Raw genomic sequence first — 20,770 nt, forward strand, 5'->3', positions numbered from 1 at the left:
TAAATCAGTCAGGAGTGATTCAGTCACCTGGAATGGGATGATTCAAAGAGTTATTCTTCCCTCCCGGCGATCAACAGAAGCGATGACCCAGTGCCGCTTCCCTTTTGCTGTTATTTTGGCGAGGTGCTGACAGGAGGAGCGAGCGCCTCAGCTGCCGGCAATAGCCCCGTGGTTCAGGCACAACACGGACGCTCGGCAGTCGGCGTTCTGTTCCAGCCCTGCAGCGACTGGCGAGTGAATCATGTATGATCATCCATCATACAAAGGACTCAGGGAAAAAAAAAAAAAAGCCTGATCCTTAGTTTCCATTTCCGAGATTGTTCTTTTTGTTTGACCGGCATCTTATAAACCTCAGGACGTGTTTCTTCCAGTTCCAGGCAGCTCTCAGAACCGCTCCTGGTTTTTATCGAGTTTAAGGTTTGTCCATCACGATCTCCTCCTGCTGGAGCTGGTGACCCAGGGGGTGTTAAGCCAAAATCACTTTTTTTTCCAGGGGTATTAATTAATTAACGTGCATTAAACCTCCTGTGTGGGGCCGTTTTCGCTTTAGAGTGTAGTGACTGCCTTAATCCTAAATTGCTAACGGTGCGGTTGTGAGGTTTTAAGTAATCCCGCCTTGTCTTTAATTCAGATTACCTGTCCCGAGAGCATCTGTGTAGACAGATCCCGTGGAGACGTGGCTTTCATTGCAGTAATATTTGAGCTTTTCTCCGTGTTGATGTGATGTAGGGCAATGGGTTTACCCTGTCTTATGGATGGAGGAACTGAGGAACTCTTATCCCTGGTGCAGGTTGATACCTGGATGCCTTTGGCGCTCCAAAAAGTCTGATTCTTATCTTCTCATTCCCATAGCTATTGTCTAGTTCTTCCTCCCACTCCTGTCCTGGATCCTGCCTTGTTACGTTGACAGCCCAAGTGTATTTATCTTCTCGAGTTGTCTTCAAGCCTCTTTTTTTTCATACTTGCTGCCTTGGAAAGCGCTGTCTCGGTGCGATAACTCAGTCATCTCCCTGTTCTGCAGACAACAGGGTGGTGTTGGCCAGGAGATAATTAGATACAGAGCCTGGTGAGGGTTCAGAAAGCCGGGATCGTGTATTTGTGCTTCCCTATACGTGACAATAACAAGCAGGCAGGCAAGGTTCATTGGGTTCCAAGGCAAAACTTTTGTGGTGAAGGTGCACACGGTGGGCTGTGGGTGTTTCTCCAAGGGTTTTGGTGGTCCTTGAGTGGAAAACAAGTAGTCTGACTGTTCCCAGCCTTCCGGTAGCTGATCCTGGTTAGAAACTTAGATTTCATGCCTTGTGATGTCCCTGAAATCAGGACTTGTCTCCACGTGGTGTCTTCGACCGGGAGACCTCTGTTGTCACCTGGTCACCTCCAGAAAGCCGCGGCTTCTCCCCAGACGGGCGAAGGAGTGGGGATCCCACTCGTACCTGTCTGTGGGAGCTACTGAACAGCAGCTGCCTTCGCTTGTTCTCAGCAGTAGAAAATACCGCCGATAACCAATGCCCCGTTCAGGGCATTACACTGTAAATCACAGTGTTCCCTGCGGGAGACTTCCTGGATTCTTGCACGTAAGAAATGTCTCGTATTGTGTGAAGAAGAGGAGGAGCGAGTCCGCCAGCTGGTGCAGGCTGTGGCCGCAACATCTGACACCTCCCGGAGCGAGGGGAACGCGTGTTTACGGGCTGACAGGCTCTGGGGATGGAAAGCAAATGGCAGAGAAATATACTTCACTTCTTGAGTACTCTTTGGATGGGAGCTCTGCTGCACGTGCACAGCGGCTCCGGCCCAGCGCTGCCCTCTCCCAGCTCCCTGGGATGGGGGGCTGGATACTGGGGGAGCGTCTGGATACTGGGAGAGCATCTGGATCCTGGGATAGTGTCTGGATATTGGGATAGTGTCTGGATATTGGGGTAGTGTGTGGATATTGGGATAGCGTCTGGATATTGGGACAGCATCTGGATACTGGGATAGTGTCTGGATACTGGGATAGTGTCTGGATACTGGGGTAGCGTCTGGATACTGGGATAGTGTCTGGATGCTGGGGTAGCATTTGGATACTGGGATAGTGTCTGAATACTGGGGTAGCATCTGGATACTGGGGTAGCGTCTGGATACTGAGGTAGCGTCTGGATATTGGGGTGGCATCTGGATACTGGGATAGTGTCTGGACACTGAACCGCTTATTTAAGTTTTTTAGAAAGGAACTGAGCATCTGGAAACTTTGGAGGACCCCAGCTGAGTTTCGGGAACGGATCCTGGAGGCAGAGGGCTGCAGTAGCACTTAGGGAGCTGAGCAGGGCTTTGCACAGGATTGAGTCATCCTTGCAGGCTCAGCAAAGTCCGTGTGCGTGTGTCCCCGCACTGCCACAGCTTTACAGCTGAAGGAAAAGCCGCTTTCTGCCCATCCCTCAGCTTCCAGCGGCCGGAGAGGGAGCTGGGACTGCCCCACACACTCCTTGCACACCCGACTCAGGAGGGGATCGCATCGGTGATGCTTTTCCAGGGTGACACCACCCCCATCCCACCCTCAGAGTGTCACAGGGTGATAACAACGCGGAGTGGTGGCAGCAGCAGAGGGTGACGGCAGCAACAGAGGGTGACAGCAGTGATATGGGGTGATGGCAGTGACACGGGGTAATGGCAACGACAGAGGGTGACGGCAACGACATGGAGTGACAGTAATAACAGAGGGTGACGGCAACGACACGGGGCAACTGTAATGACATGAGGTGACAGCAGCGACATGGGGTGACAGTAGTGACACAGTGTGATGGCCGTGACACGGGGCAACAGCAACAGTGAGGTGACAGCAATGACAGAGGGTGACGGCAACGACATGGGGCGACAGCAGCGACTCAAGGTGATGGCAACGACTCAGGGTGATGGCAGTGACACAGGGTGACAGCGATAGCAGAGAGTGACAGCAGCAGCATGGGGTGATGGCAATGATATGGCGTGACACCAACGACATGGGGTGATGGCAATGACACGGGGCAACAGCAGTGACTCGGGGTGACGGCAATGACATGGGGTGATGGCAATGACACGGGGTAACGGCAGTAGCAGAGAGTGACAGCAGCGACAGGGGGTGATGGCAGTGTGGCAATGACACGGGGTGCCAGCAGCGACCCGCGGTGGCAGCAGAGGCTCGCAGCCCCTCCCCGGCAGGTGGAGCCGGCGCTGCCCGTTGCTCGGAGCTGCTCGGTGCTCCCCGGTGCTGCTCGGAGCTCCCCGTTTGCTGCTCGGTGCTCCCCGGTGTTGCTCGGAGCTCCCCGTTTGCTGCTCGGAGCTCCCCGGTGTTGCTCGGAGCTCCCCGTTTGCTGCTCGGAGCTCCCCGGTGCCTCTCGGAGCTCCCCGGTGCCTCTCGGAGCTCCCCGTTTGCTGCTCGGTGCTCTCCGTTTGCTGTTCGGTGCTCCCCGGTGCCTCTCGGAGCTCCCCGTTTGCTGCTCGGTGCTCCCCGTTTGCTGCTCGGAGCTCCCCGTTTGCTACTCGGAGCTCCCCGTTTGCTGCTCGGAGCTCCCCGGTGCCTCTCGGAGCTCCCCGTTTGCTGCTCGGTGCTCCCCGGTGCCTCTCGGAGCTCCCCGTTTGCTGCTCGGAGCTCCCCGTTTGCTGCTCGGAGCTCCCCGGTGCCTCTCGGAGCTCCCCGGTGCCTCTCGGAGCTGCTCGGTGCTCCCATCTAGCGGGGAGCGGCGCCGGGGACCGAGGCGGCCACCTTGCCGGAGCTCCCGCGAACGTTCGGTCTCTCTCGTCCCTCTCCCCACGCAGAGCCTGACCTGGAGGACTGCAGTTTCGGCTGCCGAGGGACGTCGCCCCAGGAGAGTCTCTCTTCCATGTGAGTGTCCTTGAGGAGCCCTCGGCGGGTGCCGCCGCATCTCCGCCGCGGGGATGACACAGCGAGGGAAGGGAGAGTGCCCGGGGGAGGCAGGGGCAGCTCCTTCCCTCCTCCTTGAGCCCGGGGATGGGAGGGATGGAGGCAGGTTTGCGTTTTTCAATGCCAACCGTGGTTAACGGGAGCGGAGGAGATGAAGCTGGGAGGGATGCGGCCGCTCTGCATGTGGGGCAGGAGAGGTTTGGGGGAGAAGGGAGCGGAGGAATGCAGTTCCATGCTTAGGAAGGCATCCCTGACATCTCCCCAACCCATCCCCAGGTCCCCCATCAGCAGCCTGCCCACCCTCTTCGACCAGACCGTGTCGTGCAGCAGCAGCGGGCAGCTGGACAATGTCCCCCAGGCTACCCCCAACATCGAGCAGCTCCTGGAGAAGCAGGGCAACGGCGAGGCCGGCGTCAACAGTGAGTGGCTCGGGGCTGTGGGACCAGAGGTCCTTCTGCGTGTTTCTAGGGGAGCCAGCGGGAATTTTGCCTACAGGCGAAGGAGCCGGGTGGGGGGCGAAGCGCAGCGCTGTGCCATGGGGGAGTAGATGGCAGTGGGACTGTGATGTGGGGCCACTCTCCTACCCTGGCGCGCTCTAATTGTGATTCCTCCTGTGGATCCCCTTCTCCTCTTTCCCCCGTTGTCTCCCCTGACCCCGTCCTCCTTCCCTCCTTCCATTCCCCTGCAGTTGTAGAAATGCTGAAAGCGCTGCACTCGCTGCAGAAGGAGAACCAACGGCTCCAGGAGCAGATCATGACGCTGACGGCCAAGAAGGAGCGTTTGCAGCTCCTCAACGTCCAGCTCTCAGTCCCTTTCCCCGTGGTGACCAGCAGCAACGGCCCGGGCAACCAAACCCAGTACATCCTGTCTCCTAACGGTGAGGGGACCAGCAGAAGCATCACCCTCAGCCCTTTGGTAGCGGTGTCCGGGGTGGGCAGGAGGGGGTCCCAGTGGGGAGGATCTGACCCATTTATCTCCCTGTAGCCACTGGCAAGTAAGCGCTGTCGCTCGTTATTGCGACATCAGGCTCCACCCCTGACTCTGCATCCCCACTTCTTTCCTCCCTGCAGTGTGCAACAACGATTCCTTGAGCATCAGCAAGAGCCCCCCGTGCAAGAACAGCTTTGGGATCGAGAATTCGCTCTCCACATCCTCTGAGGTACGCTGGCCACCACATCCACCGCGGAAGGGACTTGGGGAGGGAGCAGAGCAGTGCAGTCCCAGGACTCTGGCTTGATATCCCACTCCTAAAGCCTCGTGGTCCAGGCCCAGCAATCAGGTTTCTTTCTCTGGAGTGCCTGTTCTTCCCTTCTTCTCAGTGCTGAGGGTCTGAGTAGAGTAGTTTGAGACTGGGAGCAGGAGGTGAGAACGCTTCTAGGTTATTCTGGCCGCGCTTCTAGGGATCCGGCAAACCATGTCTGAGTTGTGGGACCCCTCTGAGCAGTCGCAGCCCCCTTCCCACCTCCAGCTCCTGCCCGAAGCACTCTTGGAGCTGAGCTGACCTTTCACAAGCTGCCCCAGTCCGATGCTCTTATGTCCGTTTCTCCCCCAGGACCCTCATTCAGGTTGCCCCAGCAGGAGCAGCTCTTCCCTGTCCTTCCACAGCACTCCTCCGCCCCTGCCCATGCTGCAGCAGAGTCCTGCCTCGCTACCCCTGCCCGGGGTGCAGCAGGTGAATGGCCTGGCCAGGGTGGCAGGCAGCGGGCTGGGGGGAGGCACCACTGCCAGCCACAGCCTCTCCACGGTGCCCATGGTGGACGGCCTGATGGGGAGCCTGGCAGGAGGTCAGCAGATGCCCATCAACGGGATCCTGGGGAATCTGAACGGAGCTCAGGCCGCCCAGCCTCCGAGCGCGCTGACGCAGGCGAGCGGGCCTCCGACCTTGCAGCTCTCCACCAGCCTGAGCAGGTGAGGACGGGGAGCTCGCGGGGACAGCCCTGCCCTCTCCAGCAGAAGCCTAGCACCGGGAGGGAGGGAGGGAAGGCTCCCTATGGATGCGGGACCACGACGGGCTGCGCTGACATTCCCTGCCTGGCTCCCCTTGCAGCATTCCCAGCCTGAGTCCCCTGACAGAGCAGCAGCGGCACGTCTTGCACCAACACGAACAACAGCTCCAGCAGCTTCAGCAGCTCCTGACTTCCCAGCCGCTTAATCCGGTAAGTGTGCCCGCTGGCACCTTTTATCTGATGAGCTGTTTAACGGGAAAGCCTCGGAGCAGCGAGCAAAACTTGGGGCTCCCTCTTTCCCGTGAATCCCCTGCCCACGGGGCTGAGCCGTGCCCGTTCCTTGGCTCTGGGCTGCTGAGGGTGCGGCGAGGAGAGGAGCTTTAGGCAGGAAGGTGCGGCACCTCCTGAAAGGAGGGAGATTGAACTTCTTTCATACAAAGGGAAAAATTTAATCAGGGTTTCCCACATCCTGAGGGTGTGAGAACATGGTAACGCTAAGCCACCGTAAAATCAGGAGTGCTGTTACCTCCTCCAGCGATCTTTGAATGCAAATCATGTCTGCTCCTGCTGCCGCGAGCACGCAGGTCTCTGGGCTTGCAGATGTGCTGAGGCCCACAGAAGAGGAACTCGCTTGAGGACACTGGTTGAGTTTACGAAGAGATAAGCACCAAATTGCTTAGCTTTGAGGCCGGTGAGCCGTGTCTGGGCACATGGAGAACTGGAGATGCCAGGGACTGTGTAGGTGGCTGAGGACTTTGGGGTCAGGCAGCTGCTCTGAGGATCTTGGCTCTCTGCCTGCATCCTCTTGGGCAAAACAGCAGCCCCATCCCGGGCTGTTGTGGGAATGACTGCGCGGATAGATGGTAAACAAGCCCCGGAGTGTGTAAGAACCACATTCACTTGCCCTGCAGAAACCTTTGTGGTGTCCCTCCCCTGCGGTGGAGCTGCACGGGAGCGCTAACAGCTCCCGTCAATGAAGCTGTGCTCATTTATATCTGCCACGAACTTGGCCCGTTGCTTTGGATGGATTTCTGGGTCAGGCTATTTATAACCCGGGAAAAGCAAATTTCAAAGGGCTTCTCTTTACGGCAGCTGATGTCACCATGTCATCAGCTGCATCCCTGTGGGTACAGAACAATGTCAGCTCTCAGCCTGCTGCATTGGTCGATGGTTGCTATAGTGATTGCCGCGGTTTGCTCGGATTTGAGGGCGTCCCTCTGGGTGCAGGTGAGCCGTGGCCCTCATCCCACTGCGCGTGGCTCACCTACACCAACCCCGTGGGTCAGGGCTGGGGAAAAGGAAATCGGCAGCCAGTCGAGGTTCAGGATAGGGAATCCCACAGACTTAAAATTTGTGGCTCCATGGATTGGGAAGAGCTGAGTAAATTTGTGTGCCTGCAGGTGTCTTAGGGAGAGGGTTGGCTAATCCCACGCTTCGGGAGACAATGGGGTTGGAAAGGTCACAAGCACAGGCTGTTAATGAACGCAAGGCAGACTGTTTCTCCGTCTACCTATAGAGATGTGACCACGGGGATTTTCTCCCTGTCCCCTGTAGTGTTGTTCTGGGATGGAAAGCACCCGTGTGGCTTCTTTGTAGTAGGTGTCACCTCTTTCTAAGCCCTTTGTCCCTCCTTTGACTTCCCTTCCTTACCCTTCCCTGCAGGAGCAGCAGGCCCTGGTGTTCCAGATGATGCAGCAAATCCAGCAGAAGAGGGAGCTGCAGCGGCTGCAGATGACCAACTCATCGCAGTTGTCCATGACCAACCTTCTGGCGGCCACCTCGGCTCCCCTGCACTCCAGCACCAGCGCCCTGATGACCTCGGCCCCTCCGCGCCCCCCCCAGCAGCAGCTCTCTCATGGCATCCCTCTCCCCCCAGCAGCTCAACCCTAGCGGTGCCCTCCTGGCTCCCCAGGCCACCCCACCGCTCAGCGCTCCTGCCAACAGCCTCCTGGCTTCGGGGACAGGCATCCCGCCCGTCCTTACAGCACAGACGAACCCGTTCCTCAACCTGCAGGCGGATGGCAACACCCCGAAAGGAACGGTGCGTATGCTGCTAGCGTTACCCTGACCCCACTGAGCTGGTGGGGCCGTGCAGGTGTGGGGAGAGACGGTCTGCGCCGCGCTTAACGTGGGGAAGCGAGAGCACTGCTTAGGCAACAGAGCCAGAACGCTCCGCTGGCTTTGCCGCGTCCCTGCCTAGGCAGTGTCATGCCCTGATCCTGCCTCCAAGGGCTTCTCTAGGGCTCAGGCAGGGTCCTGGGTAGGCACAGAGGCTCCCGAGGTGCCTTTCCGTGTGCGTGTGACACAGACGCACACCGGACCTGCTGCAGGAACGAGGCGGAGAGGCTGTAGGTTTGTCTCCGTTAATCCTAGGACGTGGATGGGACAATGTGCCCCTGGCAGTGCTGGCCCTGTCGGAGCCCCGTGATGAAATCCAGAGGTGACTGCACGTTGAAAACCCCGGGTTTAGAAGGAATCTTGCACCTGAGAGGAGGGGATGTGACGAGGTTTAGCACTGGAACACCAGTGTCTAGAGACCGATGGTGTGATGCTTTCATCTCTCCTCCATCCCTCCCCTGGCCTTTGCCTGTACCCAGAAGGTCCAGCCCTGGTTGGAAACACTTAGGAGCCAAAGGCCAGGGCTGAGGGCCCAGTTTGGTCTGAACTGGGCAGAGGGGGAGCCTGGGGCTCCCCTCTCCCGTGTCTCCGTTGGTCTCAGAGGAGCCTGAGAGGTTGCGGTGAGCAGGGCCAGGTCCACAGCACAGCAGGGCTCTCTGCTTCTGCCCCGTCGTGTTGCTGCCCGTCCGGTACTGATACCTGTCTCCTCTGCGTCTCTTTTTCTGTTTGTTTTTCTTTTCTAAAGAGCCTGAATGAAAAGGGAGCTCCTCTTACCCAGGACAAGGGCTAAGCTCCCCCCCTCACCCTGAACAAACCAGCAGCCAACTCCTTTCCGCCAGGGGAATGTGGCTTTCCGGTCGACTTTGATACTGTTAGAGCAATGAGCACAAGGCTTCTGAGAAGCATTTCCTGCTGCTGGGCAATGCCAAGAGGTGCTTTGGAAGACAGTAACGTCTCTGACCAAGCCTTGGTATCGGGAGGAGCGAAGGCGGGGGGCTGCCTGCCCCCCTGCTCCGTGCCACACGTGCTCAAAGTGAAGCTGTGTTCCCGTGTAGAGTGGAGGAGAGGTGACACCAGCTGCCTGCCAGTCTCCTCCCCGCCGTGAGCGCGAGCGTGTCTTCACGGGTGTGTCGCTCCCAAGGTCGAGGCACTAGAGACCATCGAGCGTCCTTGGCCAAGACCTTGGTGGAGGTTCTGCACAATGTAGAGGAATCCGGCAGTGCCCCGCGGAGGCAGCACTGGATGTGACACAGCTGGGGAAGCGGGACGTGGTCTGCTTCGCCTAGATGGGGAAGGTTGAGAAGTCCTGTAGCTGAGATGTCTCACCTGCTTTTCGTCTCCTGGGCTCTTGGGATGCTCTTCTGTCCGTAGCCATCATACGAAGCCCCAACAACTCAGCTGGATCTCAACCCAGCCTGAAAAGACACGAGCGGCGGAGCGATGGGCAGGGACTGGTGCTCGGGGAGGAGGTGGAAGCCACCTGCTTCGTTAAAGGACATTGCCACATCTGCTCTGCCAGCTGCTGTCGGGTCGATGCTGTACTTCCCACGTGAAAAGCACACTCCTGTTCCTTGTGCTGTCTCTGTTTCCTTCCAAGATTTCCAAAGCCCACAAGTTCAGCTTGCAGAAAGGGGCAGTAGCCGGCATTACCCTTGTTGTAGCCAACTCCAGAAGGTGCATTTGAACCTGGCAGTTGTTTCCCAGACCTAAGCTGAGAGATAGAAATGTGTGTGGGGAAGAGAGAGTCCTAAATCCGGTACTTGTTCTGTCTTATCCACCACAAATCTCTCCAGTCTGGCAAAACCCACGTTCTTCCATTGGTCTTGGGCACTTCGGAAAAGGGATCTTCAAGCAACGGGACAATTAGCACTCTCCTAAGCTAGGACATCGGACTCTTCATCATTCTCCACCTTTTGACCTTAACTCCATCTCGCAGCTTGCAACCTCGGCAAAGAAATCGGCTTCCTCGGAGCTTGGATGCGACGAATTGATGGAAGGACAGGTGGGGCAGCTCTGGGGGAAGGGGAACGTCTACGTCAAACGTAGCAGTGCCCCTTCTTTTCCTCATCCCCTGGTTAAATCCAGATCTCCTGGGGGGCAGGCAGGAAGACTCGAGCTAAAAGAAACTCCAAGGGTCTTAAAACAAAACATTATCAGACTTTAAGGGGTATTTTTCAGCACATTCCCACTGCCCCTCACTAGTTTGCACTATTCAAATTCATCAGCAGTGGGTCTGTGCTGATAGTCCCAGAAAAGCTTGTTATAGGCAAAATTCATCTGCTAAATACCTTTCTTCCTTTTAATTTTATTTTATTTCTTCTTTTTCATTATCGTTTTCCGGTTTGTCTGGAAGATTGTCACCACGATGGTTGAATAAGGCTAAAAAGGAGAGAAAATAACCTTTCTGATCTCAGCCTCTGTGAACTGGGCAGAACACTGCTGTCTGCTCAGAAATATATATATATATTATATATATAATTTTTTTTTATAAAGAAAAGCTAATGTTTTAACAAGGTTAAGAAGCTATTGGAAAGATGGAGATGGCAGCTAAAAGTGGAAATGCAGGAAAACAAAAGCCTCCCTTCCTTGTGGTCCCTGCAGCACAGACCTAGAGAGGAGCGTGGAACCGTGGCTTCTGCCGACGCCGTCCCCGGCCACCTCGCGAGTAAGTCAGGTTGGGCTCTGCCACCTTCCGTCTGCCCGGTCCGTATAAACAGGGAATGGGGTCATCGAATCCTAGAATGTCTGAATGTTGGAAGGGCTCCACAAGGCTCACCGAGTCCAACTCCTGTCCCTACACAGAACACCCCACCGTTCACACCGTGGGGCTGAGGGTGTTGAACGCTTCCGGACTATTTGGTGCCGTGACGGCTTCCCTGGGGGCTGTTCCAGGGCTCCACCACCCTCTGGAGCAAAACCCTTTTCCTAATGTCCAACCTCACCCTCCCCTGGCACATCCTCCTGCCATTCCCTGGGAAGATCTTTCACTTGCAAATGGTTTGACTCCACTTTTGGCTCCCGTCCCTGAAATCGCTCGGGCACAATTGCATGCTTGCACTTTTTTTTTTCTCCTATTTCTTCCATTTTTCTCCCCACCCTGAGCTGTTTTTTTTCCCCTCTGCAAGCAGAGGTGCCCCCCAACCCACCCCAGCGCAGGGACCCCCCTGCTCGCTGCAGGAGCCGTTCCTACCGGGGGTTCTGGCTTCGCTGTCCCCTCCTCGTGTGAGCAGCCTTGAAGGCAACGTGCAGAGCGGTGGTTCCAGCTCTGCCCCGAGGTGCCCCGTTGGTGGCCGTGAGGGCACATGGAAGCTCTACCTATCCTTGGGATTTGGGAACAGACCTTCTTTAGCGCTGCTTTGGGTCAGGAAGATGATGAATGGAGTAAAACAGTGGCTGTTAACAGTGCAGATGTGGTCTCTGCGAGCTCCGTTTGTTTGGGGTTGGATATTTATTTTGGTTTTTCCTTTTTTTTTGTTCTAAATTTTCATCGCCACCCGCTTTGCCGTAACACCGACCATCAGCACAGCCTTCCGATCAGTCTGTAAATCCAAGGGCTTCACTTTGTGCCCAGACCTGGTCACACTCTTCCAAAATTTAACCGCGTTTCACACCTTGAAATTAGGAAAAAAAAAAAGCCAGGATGAGGAAGAGAGGGGATGGGATGGGGAAGGCGGGTTAGCAACCGTGTAGCGAGCTGGGGTACAACACGCAAGGTCTCCCAGGATGAAAAAAACCTTGTGATGGTCAGTGACTCCGCGCCCAAACCCTTGGGCAACGAGAGAGGAGGAGGTTGGTGAGAGAGGAGCTTCCATCCAGGAGGCTGAAATGTGCTGGCGGGGCTCCCCACCACGACCGGGAGCCCACGCGTCGGAAGAGGTGGGAAAGGAAGGTCTGAATTCAAGGAATTCGGGGCAGGATGGCGCTTAAAAGCAGGGAGGGCTGAGCTGCACCCCTGGTTCTCCCTGCTCTGTTGGCCATGCCGTGGAGTTTTGGTGGTGGCCGTAGTTTGTAGACGAAGCCGCTGCTCTCAGGGGGGTTTTGGGAGCAGGGAGGGACGAGGCTGGAGAGGACGAGCGAGGGAAGAGTCGTAATAGCACTTAGATGTTTCTCTGACATCTCCCAAAGGCACCCGGTCCCTTCGGAGTGTGCTCCTTGTCACCTCCACCTGCCCCAGAGCCAAAGGTCCCTTTGGCAGATTGAGGGGGAAGAGGGCACTGCTGGGAGGTCGACGTTAAACTATTGTATCTCTGTGAAAAAGAGGGAGAGCAGGGGGAAAGGAAAAATAAAAGCTAAAGATTATCTGTGTTTCAGTTGCACTGGGGTACGTTTCTTTACCCGTTTTGATGCTAATGTCTCATTTAGTATGTTGCATGTGTCTTTATTTTTTTTTTTGGTTTTGATTTTTTTTTATTAAATAAAAGAGAAAAATGTGTATATTTTTGGCAATTTTAAGGTAATGTAGCTAAGATATATTTTTTTCACGCTGCTTGACTGTTCTTTATTATAATAAATAATATTAATATTAATGTCAAAGACTTTTTTAATACAGCCAGGGGTTCAAAATTCACAAGAGAGTAGGGTCTGTGTGATTAAATTCCTGTGTATGTGCTGAGGTCGTGTTTGCAGTGCCCATGGCTGCACGCTTGGCACTGCCCTGGGCAAGCGATGCTCTCGAGGACGTTCCTGCCTTGAGAAGAGGAACCCAGGGAGGGTTTTCCACCTGGCTCCTTCCTAGCTTTGCACCTCAGGAGTGAAGGGACGCCACGGGGAGGGAGGAGCCGGCGGTGGTTGTTCATTAGCAAAAAGCTCTCAAAAGAGCAGCGATCGCCCCCGAAGCCCATGACCGTGTTGGCTTTCCCGCTGGCTCCTCGCTCCTCCTGTCTCCCAAGAGTTCCCGTCTCTTCAGCAACGAAGGGAAGGGCTCACGTTGTTTCTGGGTTGCGCTGTTTCCCCCCGGAAGAGCAGAGTTGGGTGGTGGTGAGGTCTTTTCAATAGATGCTTTGGAGAGAGGTCGTGTGCTTGAGCAAACTGAGCTCTGGAGTGCTCAGCTCTTAGATCTGGCGTGGCACTTGGATGGGTCGTGCGTCAAAGCTGAACGCTTTGCTGTCTCGGAGCCCACAGGCTCCGTGGTTCTGCCCTCTCCTCCTTTGAAGTCAGAAATTGGTTTTATTAACCTTTTGTTCTTCTCCAGCCACGTGTCCCTTCACCCCATCAGCGAGGTGGACCTCGCTCGTCCTCTGGGTTCACAAGGCTCCTTTAAAGACCTGGGATAAGTTCTCCCCCAGCACCTGGGTCTTCTGCAGGACTTTTTTCTCCCTTATTGACCAGCAGTCAGCACGGGGCGGTTGGAAATTGGAGGATAAAGAATTTCCTTGGGTTTCTTCAGGCGGCTCAAGGGCTGTCAGGAAGGGAGCACAGAATGAACCGGAGACGCAGGAGTCAGTGGTTCCATCTGTAAGGATAGTTTCCGTCGGCTGAAGGCTCATCCAGAGGAAGCAGAGTTTGGCATGCAAAGGCTGGTCTTTGCAGAGTTGGGTGATCCGAGTGCTCTGGGTCATTGTAGGAGACTTTCAGGTGGTTTTGGAAGGGAAAATGAGGTTTGGTGTCTGGTTCTGAGGGCTCCGTTGCCGTCTGTGGTGGCTGCAAAGCCTCCTCTCCTGTGCCTGTCAGTGGTTCGTGCCGGAGCGCAGGATGGGAGGGAGATGCAGGGGATTCCTGTGGGGCAGCAGGGTCACAGACCCAGTTCTGCTGTGTTTCTTGGAGCCCTGAAATGTAAAAAAAGAAGCTGAATGTTTCCGCAGAGTTGTGTTGGCTTGGTCCTGGCATGGTCCTCCCCTTTCTGCTGCTTGGCTCTTGATAGCATCTCTGTTCCTGTTTTGCATGGATGAGGACTGAAGAGGCAGGAGAGGAAGGCGCTGAGCACTGTTCTGTGGTTTTGTGCCCAACAAGCAGGTCATGGCATCTTCTTGGACCAGGATAATGGGAGGAATGCGTCCATCAGAGGTGCACGATAGGCTGCGGTGAGAGCAACCCTGTGCAGAGCCCCTCTCTTCTGGAGGTCCTGTAGGCTCTGCTCCAGGTCTCTCCCAACCAGTTACCATCATGTGGATGTAGCTCTTGTATGAATGAGGCTTCTCTCAGCCCTGGCGCTCGCTGGGCTCTGCAAACCCTTGATTTTCTTTCTGCTTCCATGCTGGCACACGTGTTCCAGCCACGAGCGGGACGGGGCTGGCGCAGACTCCGGCACCGTCCCCGCAGACTGCGTGGTTGCAGATGGCTTGAGCCCCTTGGCTCTGTACCAAAGACAATAGAGACGGAGATGAGGTCTTCTCACGTGCTCAGTAGATGCCTCCAGAGGACACATACCAAGCAGATGGTGTCATTTTCTTCGGGGTGAAACGTTCAGGCTAGTGGGCAGGACGGGAGGTGACCGTCTGAAGCGAGAGGGGATCCAGCCCTCTGCGGCGGTGGAGCAGGTCCCTTGGGAGTTGAGAACAGGCAGTTGTTTGGCGTGACCAGTGGATTGGCTTTAGGACACGGCACCTTTCCTGCCGCAGAGGAGAGCCGAAGGAAAAGGCAAGTCCATCCCTTGGGCTGAAGCATCCTGCCAGTGCCTGAGACCTCTTGAAGGACAGCTCAGCCACAGCTTCCATCAGGGACCGGCTGCTTCAAAACCCTTTCAGATTAAAGCCTGGGTTGTTTGCACAGCCCTTTCCATCCCGATGCAATAAGGGCTTTGTGTGTCAGCTTCCAGCCTGGATGGGGCTGAGCATACAGCCCTATGCCCAAAGTGGTTTTCCAAGGACTCTTTTTCCAGCCCAGCGGGTTGGTGAGAGCCGGCAGCTCCTGCTGCGCTCTTATTTACCGTCGCCCTTGGTAGATGCTGTGCCGTGTGGTTTCTTAAGCCCACGTAAGTAAAAATAATCAAGTGCCTGTGATCAAAAGAGCCTCGAGGCAGGGAGCTGGATGGGTCCCCAGTGCCTCTCCTTCGTGCGTTTAGTCTAAGAAATGGAGTTGTCATAAAGGCTGTGGATGTCACCTTTGCAGGAAAGGGTGAAATCGCAATAGTTTTAACAGTAACTTTGCAGCAGCAGAGCCGAAACTGCAATTCCGAGGTGTCCATCTCTCCTCTCATTTTCCAGATGGGGAAGCAGAAGCACGGAGAGGGGGAATTTGCTCAGGAGCCATTTCTCCTGCGCTTTGCTCTTCCCTCCTCTCTGCCCAGGAAAGAGACAGGAGATCTGTGGTTCCTCCCAGTGGGAAATGTGGGCTCCTGAGTGTCCCATATGGATTCCACAAGGACGGGAGTTTTTCACTGGTGAAACCTTTGGTGCGGTTGTGCTTAGAGCAGGGGGTGGTTTGGGCTCCACCAGATCTACGCTCCCTCATTTATCCCTTCCTTCGGTGGAGCTGCTCTGCTTGGATGGGCTCCCCACCACAAACCCACTGGAATAACGTCTTTCCTAATGGAGAGAGGGATGCATTAGGTGGGGTGTTTTAATTCGTCAACAACAGAGCTTTAGCCACAGCGAGCAGGAGGCTCCGCGATGCACGGGGAGCGAAGGAAAGTATGAGCTGCAGGGAGGTCCCTGGGCGTTCCTGCCCCTTGGAAGCTGGATGGGAAAGCAGGGAAGGTGTGGATGTGCTTCCCTGCTCAGGACAGCCTCTGCCCACGCTCACAGCCTGGATTTCAGAGGGATAGAAGCACATCGTCGGAGTTAGGAGGGCTCCCTTGGGCAGAGCTGAGCTGGAGGGGAAAGGGATGGTGGGAAAGGGATGAGCATGAAAAGAGGGTGAGGAGAGAAGCTGGGAATTGGGAATACAAAACCATATAACATATATGCAGATGTTTGTACGGTTGTTTTGGTTCTTTCTTAATAAAAGGGTTTTATTTGATAACCACACGGGCAGATTTGTAGCCGGGAACGTTTCTTATATCTTTGTACAACCGCCGGGCAGCGTTGTCTGCACTTGCTCCAAGGAGGATGCTTTCTGTTTTCATTCCTTCCTAAGGACAAAAAAAACCCCAATTTAGGTGCTAAGAGAGCAGGAGCTGCAGAAAACTGCTCCCGTTCACCGTCCTCCTGTCTCCAGCGGGAGAGGAAGGCAGCGGCCTCGGTTTCTCTCCGTTGTGTGTAACGCAAACGGCGTCTTTGTACCATTTGCTGTATTTGTACGACTGAGACGTTGTCACCGTCCTTTTAATAAAAGAATGTTTTCCAAAAAAATAAAATACAAAGTAGGTTCCAAGATCTCTTTCCGTGGCTGCTGATCTCCTTGTGGACAGAGCCGATGCCCCGCAGCGCTCGCTGTGCCACAGAGGGATGAGGGGGCTCCAGCGCAGCCGCTCCCAAATGATTTGCAGACCACGGATAACGCGGAAAGCCCATCCCATGGCTCGCAGCTGGGCTGAGGAGCGATGTTAAACAGGGAATTTACACCTCCGCTGTAAAAAAATGTGCAGAGAGGAGGTTTGGGTGCCTCCAAGTAACGCTGCAAGCGGAGGCACTGAATCCAAGGATTAAGGTTTTGATGCCCAGAGGGGAGTTTTCCACCCCTGCCCTGGGGATGACAGCGTTGGGGAAGAGCCCGAGAGTGGGGGGCACTTTAGAAAGGAAAATAAAATGGCTTTGGGTTGGACATTGGGCTTAACAGCTCTCTAGGGTGATGCAGGCGGTGCCTGGATCAGGACCTTGTTCCCATGGCACCAGGAAATCAGGATGGTGGGACCTGACCATGGGTGATAGATGTGATGCCCACATCAGGACCTTGCTCCCATGGCACCAAACTGGGATGGTGGGACCTGACCATGGGTGATAGATGTGATGCCCAGATCCGGACCTTGCTCCCATGGCACAAGGAAATCAGGATGGTGGGACTCAACCATGGGTGATAGTCGTGATGCCCACATCAGGACCTTGTTCCCATGGCACCAAGAAGCTGGGATGGTGGGATGTGACCATGGGTGACAGATGTGATGCCTGGATCAGGACCTTGCTCCCATGGCACTAGGAAATCAGGATGGTGGGACCCAACCATGGGTGATAGATGTGATGCCCACATCAGGACCTTGCTCCTATGGCACCAAGAAGTTGGGATGGTGGGACCCAACCATGGGTGATAGATGTGATGCTCGGATCCGGACCTTGCTCCCACGGCACCAGGAAATCAGGGTGGTGGGATCTGACCATGGGTGATAGACGTGTTGCCTGGATCAGACCCTCACTCCCACGGCACCAGGAAGCCAAGATGATGGGACCTGGCTGTGGACACCCCACGCAGCACACATGGGGGGCAGGGGCTGGGACCCCCGGGTGATGTGGGACACCACCGGCGGTGCCAACACACAGGGAGTGCCCCTTCCTCCACCTGCAGAGCCAATTTCCCCCCGGGTGCCAAAAAAAAGCCAATTTTTCCCATTAGCGAAACGCTTAAAAAAAAAAAAGGAAGCGAGGAGGAGGGAGAGGAATCCAACACTTTGATGCCTAAAAGATGAATTTCCAGGGAAGGGATGGAGCCCACATATGGGGAGGGACAAAGACCACATCCCTCCTTTGCCTGCAGCTCCCTGGAAGAAGGGGAGACCAAAGGGCTCTGCCCCTTCCCCCAGAGCCCGGTTTGATTGGGAGAAGGGGTGCAAAGGGGACCGGACACCCCGGGGATGGGCTTGGGTGGTGGGGGGGAACCTTTCCCCAAGCAGCAGCGGAGCTCCTGCCGAGCCGTCCCTGCCCGACTCTTCCGGGAGGAGGAGGAGCCGCTGCCGCGAAGGTGACCGCAGCGATGGGGCTGAGAGCGGCTGCGCTCGTGACACTGATGAGAGCCGCGAGGGGGGGGCTCGGCCGGGGAACGGCGGCGGTTTTACACGTGGCTTCGCTCTCCTCCGCTCCCCCGGAGCCCGTGATCGCCGCCAAGGAGCCGTTCCCGGTGGAGTTGAAGGCGGGGAAGCTGTACGCGTGGTGCGCCTGCGGGCACAGCAAGAGACAGGTCGGGGGGGGACGGATGGGGAGCCGGGGGGGTCCAGCCCCCCCAAGCCGGGATGCGGATGGGGGTGAGGGACAGGGTGGTCCAGCCCCCCCCCAAGCTGGGATGCGCGGGGATGAGGATGAGGATGGGGGACGTGGATGGGGGACTGATTGGTTCAGCCACCCCAAACCGGGATGAAGATGAAGATGAAGATGGGGATGGGGAACAGGTTGGTTCAGCCCCCTCTAAGCCGGGATGAAGATGGGGATGCGGATGGGGATGAGGGACAGGGTGGTCCAGCCCCCCCTCCCCAAGCCGAGATGTGTGGGGATGAGGAAGGGATGAAGGACAGGGTGGTCCAGTTCCCCCCAAGCCGGGATGAGGATGGGGATGAGGGACAGGGTGGTCCAGTTCCCCTCCAAGCCGGGATGAGGATGGGGATGAAGGACAGGGTGGTCCAGCTCCCCCCAAGCCGGGATGTGTGGGGGTGAGGATGAGGATTGGGGATGTGGATGGGGGACTGGTTGGTTCAGCCCCCCCAAACCGGGATGAAGATGAAGATGGGGATGAGGAACAGGTTGGTTCAGCCCCCTCTAAGCCCCTCTAAGCTCCAGGCCCCCCGGCTGGGATGCAGACAGGGCTGGGGGCCTCTGGTCCCCCCAGCCAGGACGCACAGAGATGCAGACGGGGATGTGGACTGGGATCAGCCCCCCAGTTGGGATGCACGAGGATGCAGGGTGGAACATGGGGTCCAGCCCCCCTACTTGGAAGGAGCAAGGATGCAGAGGGGGTCGGGGGGTCTGCCTCCCCCCAGCTGGGATGCAGACAGGGCAGGACTGGTCCCACAGGGACCCTGATCCAGGAGAGGGTTTAGGGGGGCAGGAGGTGCCGCAGCCCTCGCAGGTGCTTCCGCAGCACCCCAAATCCCAAGGGATGCACTGGGCTGTGGAGAGGGGGGGCACAAAGCACAGCCTGAGAGGGGATGGAGCCATTGTGGTCTCCTCATTTTGTGCCCAAAGAGCCCAGAGCAGCCAGACACACCCCCAGCACCCCCAAATCCCCACTGTTACCCCCCTACCTGTTTGCTTTACAGCCCTTCTGCGACGGTGCCCACAAGAAGGCGGCTCCAGGGATCTCCCCGCTGCGTTTCACCCCGGAGGAGGACAAGACAGTCTGGCTGTGTGGGTGCAAGCACACCCGCCTCCCCCCGTACTGCGACGGCACCCACAAGGAGGACGCCGTGCAGAGCGCCCAGCTCCCTGCGTAGCCCTGAGACGGCTGCATCCTGCAGGGATGGAGATCACGGAGCCCACGGGAGCCCAGGACCACCGGGATGATCAACCCTCTTGAGGTGTGGAAGGGAGTGGGGAGGAGACCAGCCCCCACCCCAATTAAGCCTTAATTACTGAGCCCTGTGGGCTGCAGCAAAACAGCCTCACCCCAGCACGGAGCAGCAACTTTGCTCCACTGGGGCTCTGCCAGGGGCAACGATGGCTCAGCAATAGCTGGGAGAAGAAATAATCCGCTGGATAATGGGACTTTATGTCAGCAGATGCAAAACTTTATGTGATTTTGCATCTCCAGAGCTCCAGGCGCCCGTCGGGATGAGGGACGGGGGGGATCCAGGCAGCTGCATCTGTACAGGCAGACGATGGGAACGACAGTCTGCAGCATTTATTACATTTACAAAGCTGTGTAGTTATACAAATGTTTAACCAATAACGATATATGAATATCTGAATATATTACAAGACATTAAAACGTTGTACAGGATGCAAACATACAGAGCAGTTTGGTTTGTACCGTATAGGAAAAAAAAGAAATGAAAACAAAACATAACCCCCCCCACGAGCCCCACACAAACCCCAGCCCGAGGCACCTCCCTCAGTCCATTCTGACCTATTTACAAGAAGAAAAGGGGTGTCCAAGTCGAGACAAACAGAGCCCCCCGACACGGTTTGAGCTCCTCGCCCAGCCCCAGCTTGGGGATGGGGAAGAGAGAAACCAAAGGGGCGCCGGGGGGACCTGTGCTGTAGCGACGGCGCCGCTGCCGAGTCCACGCTGGGGGTGCGATACTTAAAAAAACCAAAAAAAAACCAATTAAAAAAATAACGATAACAACATCCCACGGTTCCTGACCTTTGGAGTCGGGCTGTTCATACAATTCCCGTGCCGCTTTCCTTTGGTTCTCACCGTGCCGTCGCGGGCGGCCGCAGCCGCCGGTGCCACCCGGGCGCTGCAGGCACTTATATTTTGTCGTTTGCCCCCTTCCCCAGCAAAGGGATGGAGAGAAAACCCCGGGGGGCTGCGCTCCCCGAGGCTCGTGTGCTTTTTATCTTGTTCCTATAGAAAGTTGGTCCCTTCCCCGGAGCGCACGGGCGGTTGGCGATGCCGCTGCCTCTCCGCGTCCGCCCGAAACACGGCAGCACCTTCCCGCGCTCGCCCCTCACCGCAGCCTCCTGGCTAAAGGCACTGTAGTCTTTTATTTTTGTGGTTTATTTTTTTGTGAAACCCCAGCGTGGGGGTGGGAAGGATGGGATGGAGTGGGGGATAAAAGTAATAAACGATAAAAACGGGGCGTTGAGGTGAATGGGCAGCGTGGGGTCCACCATCACCTAACGGGGTGCGGCACCCACCACGGGCTTAGGCTCGAAGCCCCCGCGTCCCACGAGGGTTTCCATCCCCCAAGGATGCCTCCAACCTGGATTTCCCAGTGGTGTCCAGAGCCAGTTTTTTTTCCATTTTATAAGGAAAAAAAACCCACCCCAATATTGAGTGGGGTTTGTGCTCCTCCCTCCGTCACCACCGCGTCGCAAGCATCGTTTGTTTACGCTGGGGGAAAAGAAAAGAAAGAATCGACTTACTG

The 20,770-nt window shown here is 56.2% G+C and overlaps 2 protein-coding genes across 2 annotated transcripts in view; both read left to right on the forward strand.

Annotated features, from left to right (window-relative positions):
- Positions 1 to 9,219, forward strand: part of MLLT6 (MLLT6, PHD finger containing) — a 45,638-nt gene extending 36,419 nt beyond the window's left edge. Inside the window, 9 exon segments of the mRNA XM_054088306.1 lie at positions 3,772 to 3,838; positions 4,154 to 4,296; positions 4,566 to 4,754; positions 4,948 to 5,036; positions 5,430 to 5,785; positions 5,925 to 6,033; positions 7,486 to 7,653; positions 7,655 to 7,864; positions 8,687 to 9,219. Coding sequence (XP_053944281.1) covers positions 3,772 to 3,838; positions 4,154 to 4,296; positions 4,566 to 4,754; positions 4,948 to 5,036; positions 5,430 to 5,785; positions 5,925 to 6,033; positions 7,486 to 7,653; positions 7,655 to 7,864; positions 8,687 to 8,731 — 1,376 coding nt within the window. The 3' untranslated portion in view covers positions 8,732 to 9,219.
- Positions 9,220 to 17,694: 8,475 nt separating this feature from the next.
- On the forward strand, positions 17,695 to 19,672 carry CISD3 (CDGSH iron sulfur domain 3). Its single transcript, XM_009556697.2, has 2 exons — positions 17,695 to 17,925; positions 18,998 to 19,672. The coding sequence occupies exons 1-2, from the start codon at positions 17,722 to 17,724 to the stop codon at positions 19,169 to 19,171; spliced, it is 378 nt and encodes a 125-aa protein (XP_009554992.2). The 5' UTR covers positions 17,695 to 17,721; the 3' UTR covers positions 19,172 to 19,672.
- The last annotated feature ends 1,098 nt before the right edge of the window (positions 19,673 to 20,770 follow it).

The sequence above is a fragment of the Cuculus canorus genome, chromosome 25 (assembly GCF_017976375.1).
Source record: "Cuculus canorus isolate bCucCan1 chromosome 25, bCucCan1.pri, whole genome shotgun sequence".
Taxonomy (NCBI): Eukaryota; Metazoa; Chordata; class Aves; order Cuculiformes; family Cuculidae; genus Cuculus; species Cuculus canorus.